We start from the raw sequence: 17,022 nt of genomic DNA on the forward strand, positions 1-17,022 counted from the left end.
TTTGCTTCGGGTGTTTTGGAGCGTTTTCACCCGTCACGCATAGGGCAGCCCATTCACTTGAAAGGGCTGCCCTATGCACAACAATTGCCCCAGAGAAGCTCCTGTACTTTTTTTTTTGGAGTGGAGCATGGTGCATTACTACAGTTTTTGGGGCGTTTGGGGAGCCTTTAAAGAGGAAGTAAACCCTGGTGGGTTTTACTTCCTCTTTACTTCGCTGCAAAGGTAAAGCATAATGGGCTACTATGCATCGCATAGTAGCCCATTATGTGTCACTTACCTGATAACGAAGTCCACGATGTCCCCATTGTCCCCACTAGCAGGGAGCGTCCATCTTCGCCCCTCTTCCTTCCGGGGCCGCAAACTCCGGCTCTGTGACTGGCCAGTGTCACATGACGCGCGGAAGCCGCCAGTCACAGGATGACCCCCTATTAGAAACGGCACAATGTGCCCTTTCTAAAGTGCGCATGTGCCGATGACATTGCATGCACCGTAGTCATTTACCGGGCCTTGCGTAAATATTTCCTAAACCGTGGAGGTTTAGGAGATATTCCAAGCACCTACAGGTAAGCCTTAATATAGGCTTACCTGTAGGTAAAAGTGGTTGTAAAGGGTGTACAACCACTTTAACATGTAATGACAACACAAACGCAATGCACATTTGCAGCATTTCTGAAACGCAAGGCGAAGCGCACATTTTCTGTGCAGTTTGCCATGTGTTTGGAAACGCACAGATGTAAATTAAACCTCATGGTTCTTGTGTAAACACATTAATTTCACTTTCAGGGCCCCATTCACACCTAGAGTAGTGGGAGCGAGAGATGTTTTTTGGCTTGTTTTTCTGATTTCAATGGGCTGTGCTACACCTGGCAAAATAGCTTGTGGGACATTTTTGCACATTTTTTTTTACTGCATTTGTCACCTGTTATTTTATGTAGCAAAATGTGTGTTTGCTTCTGTGTTTGGTGTCCTGTTAGCAATTATCGACATTAAAAGCACAACTAATTAAGGTAATTTTAGGTGTATAAATGTGACCATACACTATACGATCTGATCATACAGTCTCTCCTTTAGATTTACCAAAACTATATAATAGGAGGACACACCATCAATCCAATCACTCTGTATCCAATCAGGCAGGCAGGCACTATATCAGGGGTGTCCCGTTCACTGCATGTGACTCCAGGGAATTTAGTATGTACTCTTTGGGGTGCTGTGAAAACTTAGTTGATGGATGAAGGTGTGATAATGAGGTCAGCTGGTAATCGATGCCCGCCAGCTACCATGCTCTCAGCATGGTAAGTTGTTTACACAGGGCCGCATATAATGCGGCTGCTCAATGTTAAGGCCCACCCACTGACAGACCGCCGGCATTCGGCCGGTGTGAAAAGGTTAAAGGAGGCTTCTAGACTCGGATAATTCTCCCTGTCTGCAGACCCTTAATTCCCTGTGCAACTGAGGTTTAAGTCTGCCAACTGACCATTTAGTTTGTCCGATTGCTGAACTTCTGAACAGCCAAAATTCAATCTGAACTGGCAGCTCTTTCCTAGTACTCACAAAGTCAGTCAGCCTTTCCTCTGTCTGATTTTTTTCTCATTCTGTCCTAATCTACTAATTTCTTATTTACAGAGATATGGTTGCCTCAAAGATGCAGAGAAAATGGAAGACTTTAAAGATGTGGTAGATATCAAAGACGTTGTCACTGACAATTTCCTGTGTACCGGAGGAGTAGACCCTGAAGTAGATCCCCAGACCTGCAAAGGTAATCTATAACTTTGCTAAGCCAATTTCTTTAATTTTTTTTCATGCTTGCATATCTACCCAAGAATCTGTCAAGACAGTACAAGGGAGCTGCCATTGCTGACTTGGTTTTAAAAGTGCAATGGCCAGAGCTTTTATCCTAATCCTTAGTCCTTACCCCTCTATGTCTTAAGTCACAGATCTAAAACAAGGATGTGTATATAAAGTGTTGGGATAACTCATATACACATGCCTGTTCCAGGGCATAGACCCACAAAGCAGTGAAGCATCCATTAGCACAACAGTCATGGACCTTGCACCTTTAAAAAAAGAAGTAAAAAGTGGAACTTTCCTTATTTCTTTTTTTTTTTAAACAATAGACTTTTATTGAAGGAATTGTCTTAACAATACAGATTGACATTGTCACGATAGTTATTGTGATCAACTTATTTGCAAAAGTTCTTAAGATTATTCTTATACAAATACAGTAATTGATAGTCTGTACCAGCCTACCCCTATTGGGTTCAAACTGTAGGCATGGATAGGCCACCAATTGCGTTAATTAGTTGAGTACAGAAAATTGTAAGGAAAACATTAAAAAAATATATAATTAAATTAACTGAACAAAACTTGCTGCACGGATTAATAAAGTGGGTCCAGGATGATATACTACATCTAAAAGGTATGTATATATGACTTCAGTGTACTTCAAACTTGTCAATAGATTATATATTACACTCTTTTAAGCAATTGGATGCTCTGGGATGGGAGATCCAAGCACTCCATTTCTTTCTAAATGTAATGGTGGAAAAGTTTTTATAAGCCAGCATTAACTCATATTGGGCCTGTGTATTGATTCTGGCTATAACCTTCGATAAATTGGGTGCATTACTGGATTTCCAGAGGCTGGATATAGTGAGTCTTGCTGCTATTAGTGTGTGGAATACAATTGTTCTGAATTCTTTAGGATAAATATCCAAATTAATACCTAGTAAAGCTGTGGCAGGGTTTATTTTAGTTTGATAAAAGTATTACACTTACAATTAGAATATTCATAAAACAGCGTATCACATGAGCAGTTTCACGATCTCTGTCACGTGATCTGTGACGCAACGCGTCAGAGAAGAGAGTCGGGTAATGCTGTGTTTCCGATCACGGCCGAGATCGTGAAACTGCTCATGTGATACGCTGTTTTATGAATATTCTATATTTATTTTTTATAGTTATTATTTTTATTATTTTGTTTCGGTTTTTATTATTTATCAATTATTCTGCCTTCACATGTCATATTATTTTGAATGCAATTTTGTAATGCTTGATTTCCACGTTTATATGCTTCACCTGTCTGGGAATTAGGAGTTATTATTTTCCCCTTATTGCTTTTAACCATTTGTACTCCTGTTTGCTGCTTATTTGGAGGTTAAGATTCTCAATAATTGTTCAGCATTGGTCTCATTATCTTTGGCTTTACAATGTTGAGGAGACATTCATTTAAGGTCGCTTTTTGTTGCTTAGGATTTACCTTTGGTGGTATCTCCTAAGGCTTACCATTGTTAACTACCTTTTGGTTATCGTCACATTTATCCCGTTAAGTTTATTCCCTTTTGTGTGAGAACACTTTGATGTTGGCAGCTGCCCTGTTAGTTTTTTCTTTCCCTGTGGTTTGCGCATTAGTCTCCCCATTTTTTCATGTTTACTAATCTGTTGGCTAGGATTTTTGCATAGATTTTTAGGTCAGAATTTAATAATGAAATGGGTCTATAATTTAGAGGGGATGAGGGGTCTTTACCCTGTTTCGGTATTGTTATTATTATTGCTTCCAATAGTTCTTTGGGAAAAGATTTAGAGTTAGCTAGATGGTTAAACATGTTAGTTAGAATGGAACTAGAGTTTCTTTGAAGGCCATGTAATATTCCACTGATAGGCCGTCAGCTCCTGGTGTTTTGTTTTTGGGTAGTTCTTTGATTACTTTAAGGGTTTCTTCAGGTGATATTGGTTTATTTAATCATTCTAGATCAATAGGGTCGATATTTGGTAATTTTATGTTATCTAGGAATTTTGTTATATTGTCTAGGTTAGGTTGGGGAGTATTGCTTTTGTCTTTTAGGTTCTATAGGGACTCATAGTATTGTGTGAATGTATCTGCTATTTCTTGGGGGTTAATTACTACTTTATGGGAGGTAATATGTGCTAATTTATGGATTTTATTCTTTATTTGGTGTTGCCGGAGTTGGGAGGCTAGTAGTTTCCCTGCTTTGTTGTTCTGGGAGTAATAGTTTACTTTCATTTTTTTTTTAATTTTGTCTTGGTCTGATATTAGGATGGCTCTTAGTTCAGATCTTAGTTGAGTAAGTCGGTGATCTAGGTTAATGTCTTAGGTTTTTTTTTTGTGTAGTTCTTCTAATTTGGCTATGTCTATCAGACTTCTACATACCTGTCCGGCCAGTCCACTTGGGCAGAAGGTAGGCTCTCTTGCGCGTCTGACTCGTGGCCCCTGGTAGAGTATACAGGAAGCACAGGAGTGCAGAGTGGTATGGGAGCCTGGTAATAGAGTCCAGATGCTGGTAGGTAGACAGTCCTCAGCAGCAAGGTGCAAGCTGGAACACAGGCAAACAGGAGCTGAGCAAGGAGGTTCGGATACAGGCTGGGTGCGGCAACAGGCAGGCAACGAGGTACAAAGGAGCAGGCAGAAGAGTAGTCAAACAGGCCAGAGGTCAGGTGTGGGCAGAGTTCAGAGGAGTCCAAGAAGCAAGCCGGGTTTGTCAGGAGACCAAAGTACAGGCACAGGAAACAGGAACAAGGGCACGGAGGAGCTTTTGACCAGGCAGCACCGAGCAGAGAGTGAGCCAGCCTAAATAGGCAGATTGGCGCCAAACGGTGCACGTGCGCGCGCACCCGCACATGCTCACGTGCGCGCACCCGCACACCGGCGCGCGCAGCAGCATCCACTGGATGATGCGAACCAGTGCCCAAAGGCGCACCCATGCACGCGTCTGAACACCGGCGCGCACACCAGGACCAGCCGAGTCGCACACACCAGTGCCTACAGAAGCGCACACAACAGGACGAACAGGAACGCGTGCGCACCGGCGCACCCCGACGCACACCACGGCGAGCAACACCATGTCCACCGAGGTAACCTCTCTGACTGCCCCCTCCTCAAGGGCAGCCTCCGGATGCCCAGTTGGGCCAATCTGGTTGCATGGGAATTTTTAAATGTTTGCAACAGTTCCTTGGCATGAAGGTTACTCTCGGGCTCCCAGAAGTTATCCTCGGGTCCATACCTCTTCCATTTGATAAGGTATTGGGTTTGATTGCGCCTTTTTCTGCAATCCAGAATTGCTTCAATTTCAAATTCTTCCTCATTGTTAATCATGACAGGTTCGGGCGGGCCGGTACTACGGCCAGTAAAGGGATCAGAGGCAACTGGTTTCAGTAGAGACACATGGAAAACTGGGTGCACTTTAAAAGAGTCAGGCAAATCAAGTTCATATGTAACATCGTTAACCTTCCTCCTCACCGGAAAAGAACCCATGAATTTAGGCCCCAGTTTTCTAGAAGGGCAGTGTCAGGCTAGAGCATATAACAGGTAACAGTTCAGGTGTTCTGATTATGCAAAGAGTTCAAAGAACAAGAGCACATACCATGAGCAGGTCTGAGCAGAGCAGGTCAGCTGGGACTTGTAGTTCACCGCTGTAGATGTAGGTAGATGTTTGCTGGACCTTGTAGTTCACCGCTGAAGATGAGGATTGTTGGTGTCTGGTGTTTGTAGTTCACCGCTGCAGGTGGAGGATAGATGTCTGGTGCTTGTAGTTCACCGCTGCAGATGAAGGTACTAGTGGTATCAGGCAAAAACGTAGTCTAGGCAAGCTGGGTCATACACAGGAAGATCAGAGTCCAAACGGTACCGAATCAGAAGCAAGCAAACAGGGTCAAACGAGCCGGGTCATACACGAAATACACAGAGCAGATATCAACTGGATCAAACACAAGGTAAACTCTAACACGAGCAATGATTGAATGCTGATGCAAGTTATTTAAAGGTGAGCTGGCCAATCATTGTTGTTTCCCAGGTAAAGGCTGTGTCAGGTGAGTTGTGCTGGGTCCCAAAGGGATCCTAGTACTGACAGTACCCCCCCTTTCTCAAGGGGTTGCTCCTGCACCCCCAGGCTTACTTGGATAACGAAGATGAAACTTCTTCTTAAGTCGGTCAGCATGAAGATCACGAGCTGGGACCCAAGATCGATCCTCTGGGCCGAAACCTTTCCAATGAACGAGATATTGTAAGGAATTGCGCACTCGTCTGGAATCAAGAATAAATGCCACTTCATATTCCTGACTGTCCAACACATCCACAGGTTCTGGTTCATTTACTTGGAGGCTGGAATGAACAGGTTTCAACAATGAAACATGAAAGACATTTGGAATGCGCATGGATGGGGGGAGTTTTAATCTATAGGATACAGGATTAACAATCTCCGAAATTTCATAGGGCCCGATGAATTTTGGGCCAAGTTTTTTAGATGGAACATGCAGGGACAGATTCCTGGATGATAGCCACACTTTGTCACCAACTTTATATCCTGGTGCCTTTGAGCGCCTCATGTCCGCCATTTTCTTAAAAGCCAGCACAGAGCGAGAAATAGCATGATTAACATTGGACCAGATTTTGGAGAAATTTTCTATTGTGGTGTTGGCATCTGGCACATCAGAGGGTGGAAGATCAAAGGAGCACACACGAGGATGCAACCCGTAAACACAGAAGAAAGGAGAGGTCCCTGTAGATGTGCTGGCACAGTTATTAAAGGCAAACTCTGCCCATGGCAGGACGTTGACCCACTCCACCTCATCATTGGCCATCAGACAACGTACCATCTTCTCTAGAGTCTGATTAGTCCTTTCTGTTTGGCCGTTTGTCTTAGGATGATATGCTGAAGAATATGATAACTTAATCCCCAGCTGAGAGCAAAGGGCCTTCCAAAACTGGGCTATAAACTGAGAGCCACGGTCTGAGACAATGTTGATTGGTGCCCCATGGAGCCTGAAAACATGTTTAATGAATAAAGATGCCAGTTCTTTAGCAGATGGAAGTTTCGGAAGCGGAACAAAGTGGGCCATTTTACTGAACCTGTCTACCACCACCCAGATCGTGGAACATCCCTGGGACGGAGGCAAGTCAGTGATAAAGTCCATAGATAAATGGGTCCAGGGACAGGTAGGTATTGGTAGAGGACGTAGGAGACCAGGCGGCTTAGAAGTACTGCTCTTGCTTCTGGCACAAACTTCACAGGCCTGGACGAAGGCTAACACATCCTGCCTAATCGATGGCCACCAGAGGTTGCGAGATAAACTCAAAAGTTTGTCTAAACCCCGGATGTGCTGCAGGTTTTGATGCATGTACCTGCTGCAATACCTGCAAACGAAGAGCCAGGGGCACAAAAAGCATACCGGAGGAAGTGGAGGGAGGGGCTTCAGCCTGTGCAGGTAACAAGGCCTCAGAGATGTCAGTCTGGGTGAAAGCCAAAATCCTATCCTCAGAGATAATGGGTTGTGGAGGAAGCGGAGGAGGAGACTCTGAAAGAAAGCTGCGAGACAAGGCGTCAGCCTTAATGTTTCTTGGTCCTGGTAAATATGAAATTGTAAAGTCAAATCTGGAGAAGAACAATGACCACCTGGCTTGACGTGAGTTCAGTCTTTTAGCAGAACGGATGTATTCAAGGTTTTTGTGGTCAGTCAGAACTATGAATGGATAGCGAGCTCCCTCCAGCCAATGTCTCCATTCCTCCAAAGCGAGCTTTATGGCTAGAAGTTCTCTGTTGCCTATATCATAATTGCGCTCTGCTGGGGAATATTTCCGAGACAAGAAGGCACAGGGGTGGATGGCAGCATTTACAGGATCCTTTTGTGACAAAAGCGCCCCCACCCCTACTTCAGATGCATCTACCTCCACAATAAAAGGTAGCTCAGGAACAGGATGGCGTAGGATTGGTGCAGAGGTAAAGGCTTTCTTTAACTGAGTGAAGGCTGCCTGGGCTTCAGTAGTCCATTTAAAGGTAGTTGGAGTCTTCCTGGTGAGAGAGGTGATGGGATGTGCAATGGTGGCAAAGTTCTTAATGAATTTTCGATAGAAATTTGCAAAGCCCAGGAAGCGCTGAACTGCCTTCAGGTCTGAAGGTGGTGCCCAGTCTAAAATGGCTTGAATCTTGGCTGGATCCATGGTGAGGCCTGTGTCAGAAATTAGGTAGCCTAGGAAAGGTACTTGTTTAACATGGAATGAACATTTCTCAGGCTTTACAAAAAGGGAGTGAGTCTTTAATCGGGCCAATACTGAGCAGACATGTTTCTGATGTGTTTCAAGATTGGGAGAATATATCAAAATGTCATCTAAATATACAAGCATGAAGCGACCCAACATGTCACGGAAAATGTCATTCATAAAGTTCTGAAAGACAGCTGGTGCATTTCTGAGACCGAAAGGCATGACAAGACATTCATAATGACCATCCTTGGTGTTAAAGGCTGTCTTCCACTCGTCGCCTGCACGTATGCGCACCAGATTATAGGCTCCCCTTAAGTCCAGTTTGGAGAAGATTTTGGCTCCCTGAATTTGAGAGAACAATTCTGTGATGAGAGGAAGAGGATACCGATTGGGAACAGTTATTTTATTTAGACCTCTGTAATCAACACAAAGTCTCAGTCCCCCATCCTTCTTTGGGAGAAAGAAGCATCCTGCTCCTGCGGGAGAAGTGGAGGGACAGATGAAACCCTTAGCTAGGTTTTCCTGGATGTATTCTTGCAAGGCAAGATTCTCTGGCTCAGACAGTGGAAAGACTCTCCCTCGAGGAGGTGTAGTGTCAGGCAAGAGGTCAATGGGACAATCATAACTGCGATGAGGTGGTAAAGTGTCAGCAATCCCTTTAGAAAACACATCCCAAAAGTCCTTATAACAAAGTGGAATCTGTTCCATTCCCACTTGACAGGTAGCCAGTCGAACAGGGTGCTGGATGCAGTTCTTTTTACACTGATTGGACCAAGCCAGAATATTTCCTGTTCGCCAGTCAATTACAGGATTGTGCTTCTGAAGCCAAGGAAGGCCTAGGAGTGGATGGAGGGTCAATGACAAGACATGAAGTCTTCTCCCAATGCAAAGCCCCCAATTGTAACTGGAAAGGCTTGGTGGCTTGGAGCACTAGATCTTGTGAGAGAGGACGATTATCCACGGAAATCAGGCGGACTGGGCAATCTAGAGCATGAGTTTCCAAGGACAAAGAGGTAATCAGAGTCTTATCAATAAAATTCTCAGCGGCTCCAGAATCTACCAAGGCCAGCAGTTCATGAGCCCCTGTCCCAAAGTGAATGACAGCGGGTAAAAGAATACGATTGTCCCCCTGGGGAGATGAGAGCAGACCTAAGGTAACCTCCCCGCAATTACCTAGGTCCTGGAGTTTCCCGGACGTGTAGGGCACGAACGGAGCATATGACCCTTGAGGCCACAATACAAGCAGAGTCCCATGTTACGGCGGCGCGTGTGTTCCTGGGCAGATAACCGGGTGGAGCCTAACTGCATGGGTTCTTCCTCAGATTTGGCACTGGAGGTGGAATAGTCAGGCGGCAAGGGAGGTATATAGTTTGCCACAGCTGTAGTTTGTTCTCGTCTCCTCTCTTGCTGGCGGCGGTCAATTCTAATGGCTAGACTCATAGCCTCCTCCAGTGAGGCTGGGTAGGAGAAGTTGACCAGAGCATCCTTAATTGCATCTGAAAGGCCCATTCTAAACTGGCTGCGGAGTGCTGCATCATTCCAGACAGATTCCAGGGCCCACCTGCGAAACTCTGAGCAACACGTTTCAGCTGTGTTAGTTCCTTGCTTTAAGTTACGCAGGGTTGATTCTGCAGTAGCAGCACGATCTGGATCATCATAAAGCAACCCTAGGGCTTCAAAGAAGGCATCTACTGTTAGCAAGGCTGGATGGTTTGGTTCCAGGTTAAAGGCCCAAGCCTGGGGGTCACCCTGTAGTAGAGAGATAATGATTTGAACCCTCTGAGTTTCAGGGCCAGACGAAGATGGCCTTAACTTGAAATATAATTTGCAGCTGTTTTTAAAGTTGCAAAACCCTTTACGGTCACCAGAAAACCGGTCAGGCAAAGGAATTTTTGGTTCAGATGGAGTTTTTGTAGCAGTGGTAATAGAAGGAGATTGCACCTTGGTGAGCTCTGTGGCCATTTCCTGAACTTGATGGGATAAGCGGCAAAGTTCCTGTGCAAACAACTGAGCCTGCTCAGGATCCATGATAGGTTTCCTTTATTATGTATGGCTCGTGTTAATGTCAGGCTAGAGCATATAACAGGTAACAGTTCAGGTGTTCTGATTATGCAAAGAGTTCAAAGAACAAGAGCACATACCATGAGCAGGTCTGAGCAGAGCAGGTCAGCTGGGACTTGTAGTTCACTGTTGTAGATGTAGGTAGATGTTTGCTGGACCTTGTAGTTCACCGCTGCAGATGAGGATTGTTGGTGTCTGGTGTTTGTAGTTCACCGCTGCAGGTGCAGGATAGATGTCTGGTGCTTGTAGTTCACCGCTGCAGATGAAGGTACTAGTGGTATCAGGCAAAAACGTAGTCTAGGCAAGCTGGGTCATACACAGGAAGATCAGAGTCCAAACGGTACCGAATCAGAAGCAAGCAAACAGGGTCAAACTAGCCGGGTCATACACGAAATACACAGAGCAGATATCAACTGGATCAAACACAAGGTAAACTCTAACACGAGCAATGATTGAATGCTGATGCAAGTTATTTAAAGGTGAGCTGGCCAATCATTGTTGTTTCCCAGGTAAAGGCTGTGTCAGGTGAGTTGTGCTGGGTCCTAAAGGGATCCTAGTACTGACAGGCAGGCCATCTTCAAGTTAGCTGTGGACAACCACACTTGGTTGCCAGTTTCCAAGATGAGTTCCCCATGTCTCTTTTTGTCAAACATCTTCTTGTAATAGGCCTGGGATTTGGCCATGGGCTCTTGTAGAAGTTTGTTATTAGCAGAGAAGAACTCCAAAGTTTCGGAAACCGTAGGGATGGTGCATTCGGGTATTGAACTGGGTAAAAAGGATGGATGAAAACCATAGTTGGCGAAGAATGGTGTTTGATTGATGGCAGAATGCAGAGACTTGTAAGAGAACTCCGCAACAGGTAACAGAGAGACCCAGTCATTCTGGGAGAAGGCGGAGAAACAACGGAGATATTGCTCCAAAGTTTGATTGGTTCTCTCCGTTTGGCCGTTCGTCTGGGGATGGTAAGCCGAAGAGAACGCCAGTTCTATTTCAAGGGAATCGCACAGGGCCTTCCAAAACCTGAAGGTAAACTGGACACCTCGATCGGAGACAATATTTGAAGGAACCCCATGCAACCTTACGATCTCCTTAATGAACATCCTTGCCATCTCCATGGCTGAGGGTGCAGCCATCATTGGAAGAAAATGTGCCAGCTTGGATAATCTGTCTATTACGACAAAGATGGTAGAAAAACCTTCTGAATGGGTAAGGGTTTCAATAGGCCCCAAGCTCTTGTCCGGCTGCTCTTACTTCGTGCACAAGTGTGACAGGAATCCACGTAGCTTTTACAATCATTGACCAGTTGTGGCCACCAGAAAGTACGCTGTACCAACTCGGCTGTCTTCAGGGCCCCAAAATAACCCGCCAGCTTATGGTCATGGCAAAGCTCCAGTACCGGCAACTTAGGTCCTTAGGAACCATAATCTTGCCTTTGTGCCACAGCAAACCATCCTTCAGGTTGGTTTCAGCAGGCTGGGGTATTCCCATAGAGGCCTGTCTTATCCTAGAGATCAGATCCCCTTGAAGGAGCAAAAAATTTCCAGCAGGAAGGATAGTGTCCGGAGAAACAGTCTTCTTGGAGTCATGGAACATGCGGGAAAGTGCATCCGGCTTGATGTTTTTAGAGCCGGGTCTGTAAGTAATGTGAAATTGAAAGCGGGAAAAGAAGAGTGCCCATCTAGCTTGTCGTGGTCTTAGTCTTTTGGCGGATCTCAGGTACTCCAAATTCTTGTGGTCGGTGTAAATTAGAATGGGATGTGCAGCACCCTCCACTCCTCCAGAGCCGTTTTGATGGCCAGAAGTTCCCGGTCCCCTACGTCATAGTTCCTTTCGGACATAGAGAGTTTGCGTGAGAAGAAGGCTATTGGAAATAGGAGAGCCTTGGCGCCTTGACGTTGGGAGAGCACTGCTCCTACTGCAATTTCTGAGGCATCGACATCCAAAATGAATGGCAGGACAGGGTTAGGGTGTTTCAAAATGGAGGCCGAGGTGAATAGTTCTTTAAGTTTCTCAAAGACCGATTGCGCCCTGGGAGTCCAGCAGAATCGGGTTCCCCGCTTAGTTTATTCAGTAATAGGAGTGATGATTTAAGAGAAGTCCTTGATGAATTTCCGATAAAAGTTGGAAAACCCGATGAAGCGCTGAATCCCCTTTTTGTCTGTGGGTGCAGGCCAGTTCAGGATGGCAGACACCTTTTGAGGGTCCATCCTGATGCCCTCGACTGAAATGATGAGACCCAAAAATTGAATGCATTGGAGTTCGAACTCGCATTTGTCGAGTTTAGCATACAGTCCATGTTGCCTGAGCCGAGCAAGGACATTCCGGACATGCCTGCGGTGGTCAGTCAATGAAGAGGAAAAAATTAGAATATGGTCAAGGTAGACAATAACATACAGGTCCAGGTAATCACGAAAGATATCATTGACAAAGTGTTGGAACGTTGCTGGTGTATTGCAGAGACTGAAGGGCATAACAAGATACTTGAAATGCCCAGAGCGAGTACGGAAAGCGGTCTTCCACTCGTCCCCTTCTCGAATACTGATTAAATTATAAGCTCCGCGGAGATCCAGTTTTGTGAAGACCGGTTCCCAACCTTTGGAACAGTTCAGGCACCAGAGGTAGCAGATAACGGTTTTTAATCGTTATTTTATTCAACTCCCGATAATCAATGCACGGTCGAAGGGAGTGATCCTTCTTTTCCACGAAGAATATGCCGGCACAGGCCGGGGAGGTGGACGGGCTGATGAATCCTTTTTCCAAATTTTCATCAATATATTTCTTTAATGTGTCTAACTCCTGCTCAGTTATTGGGAAGATCCTCCCGAAGGGTACCTTAGTTCCGGGTAAAAGTTCTATTGGGCAGTCATAAGGTCTGTGCGGGGGAAGGATCTCTGCTCCTTTTTTGCTGAAAACATCCGAGAAGTCCTGGTAGGGTTCTGGGATAGATTGGCGTAGTTCTGTGTCTGAATCTAAGCAGAGAGGTTGAGAAGTCTTACTGATCATTCCCTGCAGACAATGCTGTTGACAGTACTCAGAGAGAAACTCGATTTTTCCTGTAGCCCAATTAATATGGGGATTATGGGCTTGTAGCCAAGGCATTCCCAGGATGATAGGGAAGAGAGGAGAGGAGATGGCATCTAGGCAAAGGAGTTCTTGATGCTGAGGGCCCATGGTAGCTAGTAAAGGGACAGTCTCTTGTATGACAGGACCGGAACTGAGGGTGAAACCATCTGCAAGGTGTACAGCAAGGCCTTGGGCTTTGGGTCGAAGTGGAATGCCGTGATCAGCTGTAAAAACCAGGTCAATGAAGCAGCTGCATGCTCCGGAGTCAACGATGACTGATGCTGGGATAGTCCTTCCTGGAAGCTGCAATGTGATAGAGATAGCAAGGTGAGTACTGGGTTTAGGCATGACAGTTGCACACATACGAGAAGTGGCACTTACGCGTCTTGTTGGGGCAGACGCTTGAGTAATGCCCAGATTCCCCACAGTACAGACACAAATTGTGAGCACGTCTGCGTAACTTCTCCTCGGGGGTCAGGGCAGGATGAAGCAGGCCAAGCTGCATGGGTTCTGGAGCATCTAGGACTGGAGCAGTTGATGTAGTGGAGGGCCGACTGTGGGGACTGGGAACTTGCGGGAGCATCCAGGTGGGGCGAAAAGCACTGGTGCGTCGCTCTCTCCGTATTGGTTTTCTTTTTTTTCCCCTTGTTGCTGCTTGTATAAGGAGGCCTCTAGTATAGGCTTTGTGTGTACACCATAGAGTAGTCCAGTTTATCGGTCCTTTATCATTAATTACAAAAAAATCTTCCAAATTTTTTCTCAGAGTCAACAAGTGATTCTCCTGCCAAAGAATAAAGGTGTTATTTCTCCATATGTAGCTATTAGAGCAAGTTAACCCTTGGTTGATTTCAAGTGTGATTGGTGCGTGATCGGACCAAGTTATATTGTGGATGCAGGCTTTAGTGATCTTTGTCAGGAGAAGCTTGTCGGCAATGAAATAGTCTATTCTAGAATAGGATTTGTAAACATGTGAAAAAAAGTGAAGTCCCTTTCCGTTGTGTGCAGGCATCTCCAGGCGTCATACATGTCTTCTGAGGAAAAAATGGGAGATAAACCCTTCCTGGAGATAGTTCCTTCCTTGGAGGTGTCCATAACGGGGTCCATAGATGCACTGAAGTCGCCGCAGAATATAAGATTTCCTTTCTGTATTTTACTTGTTTTCTTGAGAATTTTTTGGATGAATTGATGCGGATTATTATTCGGAGCATAGATGTTTACAATTGTGTAGATTACATTGTCTATTGAAGCCACCAAGATTATGTATCTGCCTTGAGCCTCGATTATTAGGTTAATAAGCTTGAAAGAGATAGTGTCTTTGAATGCTGTTATCACTCCTTTTTTCTTTTTTTTTGCAGCTGGATATGAAGATATGAGGAAATTTGTGATGGTTGAATTTGGGAGTTTTTTTTAATGCAAAATGGGACTCCTGGATGCAAATGATGTCACATTCATGTTTTAGGGCATCCATTTACAGAGCTCTTCTTTTGTAAGGGCTGTTAAGTCCTTTTACATTCAGCGAGTAGAGTTTAAGATTCATTGTAGGTTCGTGTGCACTTGCTGAAAGTAGTAATATGTTTTATATACAGATAAGTTGTAAAGGAAATGTATCTGATGTAGATATGTTTTTCTTCCAGTAGATGGTGTATTGGACCATATATTCAATATAAGTGGTTTTAAAGAAATGAAAGGAAAAAACACAGTCTTTTAACTCAAACATAATAAGGTAGAAAACATTTAACCACTTCAGCCCCGGAAGGATTTACCCCCTTCCTGACCAGAGCACTTTTTACAATTTGGCACTGCGTCGCTTTAACTGCTAATTGCGCGGTCATGCAATGGTGTACCCAAACGAAATTTGCGTCCTTTTCTTCCCACAAATAGAGCTTTCTTTTGATGGTATTTGATCACCTCTGCCATTTTTATTTTTTGCGCTATAAACGGAAAAAGACCGAAAATTTTGAAAAAAAATGATATTTTCTACTTTTTGTTATAAAAAAAATCCAATAAACTCAATTTTAGTCATACATTTAGGCCAAAATGTATTCGGCCACATGTCTTTGGTAAAAAAAAAGTCAATAAGCGTATATTCATTGGTTTGCGCAAAAGTTATAGCGCCTACAAACTAGGGTACATTTTCTCTAATTTACACAGCTTTTAGTTTATGACTGCCTATGTCATTTCTTGAGGTGCTAAAATGGCAGGGCAGTACAAAACCCCCCCAAATGACCCCATTTTGGAAAGTAGACACCCCAAGGAAATTGCTGAGAGGCATGTTGAACCCATTGAATATTTATTTTTTTTGTCCCAGGTGATTGAATAATGACAAAAAAAAAAAAAAACTTTACAAAAAGTTTCCACTAAATGATATATTGCTCACACAGGCCATGGGCATATGTGGAATTGCACCCCAAAATACATTCAGCTGCTTCTCCTGAGTACGGGGATACCACATGTGTGGGACTTTTTGGGAGCCTAGCCGCGTACGGGGCCCCGAAAACCAAGCACCGCCTTCAGGATTTCTAAGGGCATATATTTTTGATTACACTCCTCACTACCTATCACAGTTTTGAAGGCCATAAAATGCCAAGATGGCACAAAACCCCCCCAAATGACCCCATTTTGGAAAGTAGACACCCCAAGCTATTTGCTGAGAGGTATGTTGAGTCCATGGAATATTTTATTTTTTGACACAAGTTGTGGGAATGTGACAATTTTTTTTTTTTTTGCACAAAGTTGTCACTAAATGATATATTGCTCACACAGGCCATGGGCATATGTGGAATTGTACCCCAAAATACATTTAGCTGCTTCTCCTGAGTATGGGGATACCACATGTGTGGGACTTTTTGGGAGCCTAGCCGCGTACGGGGCCCCGAAAACCAATCACCGCCTTTAGGATTTCTAAGGGCATAAATTTTTTATTTCACTCCTCACTACCTATCAGAGTTTTGAAGGCCATAAAATGCCAAGATGGCACAAAACCCCCCCAAATGACCCCATTTTGGAAAGTAGACACCCCAAGCTATTTGCTGAGAGGCATGTTGAGTCCATGGAATATTTTATATTTTGACACAAGTTGCGGGAAAGTGACAATTTTTTTTTTTTTTTTTGCACAAAGTTGTCACTAAATGATATATTGCTCAAACATGCCATGGGCATATGTGGAATTACACCCCAAAATACATTCTGCTGCTTCTCCTGAGTACGGGGATACCACATGTGTGGGACTTTTTGGGAGCCTAGCCGCGTACGGGGCCCCGAAAACCAAGCACCGCCTTCTGGATTTCTAAGGGCATACATTTTTGATTTTACTCCTCACTACCTATCACAGTTTTGAAGGCCATGGAATGCCCAGATGGCACAAACCCCCCCAAATGACCCCATTTTGGAAAGTAGACACCCCAAGCTATTTGCTGAGAGGCATGTTGAGTATTTTGCAGCTCTCATTTGTTTTTGAAAATGAAGAAAGACAAGAAAAACGTATTTTTTTTTTCTTTTTTCAATTTTCAAAAGTTTGTGACAAAAAGTGAGGTCTGCAAAATACTCACTATACCTCTCAGCAAATAGCTTTGGGTGTCTATTTTCCAAAATGGGGTCATTTGGGGGGGGTTTGTGCCATCTGGGCATTCCATGGCCTCCGAAACTGTGATAGGCAGTGAAGAGTGAAATCAAAAATTTACGCCCTTAGAAAGCCTGAAGGCGGGGCTTGGTTTTCGGGGTCCCGTACGCGGCTAGGCTCCCAAAAAGTCTCACACATGTGGTATCCCCGTACTCAGGAGAAGCAACAGAATGTATTTTGGGGTGTAATTTCACATATTCCCATGGCATGTTTGAGCAATATATCATTTAGTGACAACTTTGTGCAAAAAAAAAAAAATAAATAAATAAAAAAAAAATTTGTC

At 44.3% G+C, this 17,022-nt stretch overlaps 1 protein-coding gene across 7 annotated transcripts in view; it reads left to right on the forward strand.

Moving 5' to 3' along the window:
* The window catches only part of LOC141107591 (complement factor B-like), a 216,902-nt gene that overhangs the window by 167,996 nt on the left and 31,884 nt on the right, over window positions 1-17,022 (forward strand). For all 7 annotated transcript variants that reach the window (XM_073598436.1, XM_073598440.1, XM_073598442.1 and 4 more), the window contains one exon: window positions 1,627-1,759. In XM_073598436.1, coding sequence (XP_073454537.1) covers window positions 1,627-1,759 — 133 coding nt within the window. The remainder of the gene's footprint in view (window positions 1-1,626; window positions 1,760-17,022) is intronic.

This window comes from Aquarana catesbeiana, linkage group LG09, assembly GCF_042186555.1.
Source record: "Aquarana catesbeiana isolate 2022-GZ linkage group LG09, ASM4218655v1, whole genome shotgun sequence".
Taxonomy (NCBI): domain Eukaryota; kingdom Metazoa; phylum Chordata; class Amphibia; order Anura; family Ranidae; genus Aquarana; species Aquarana catesbeiana.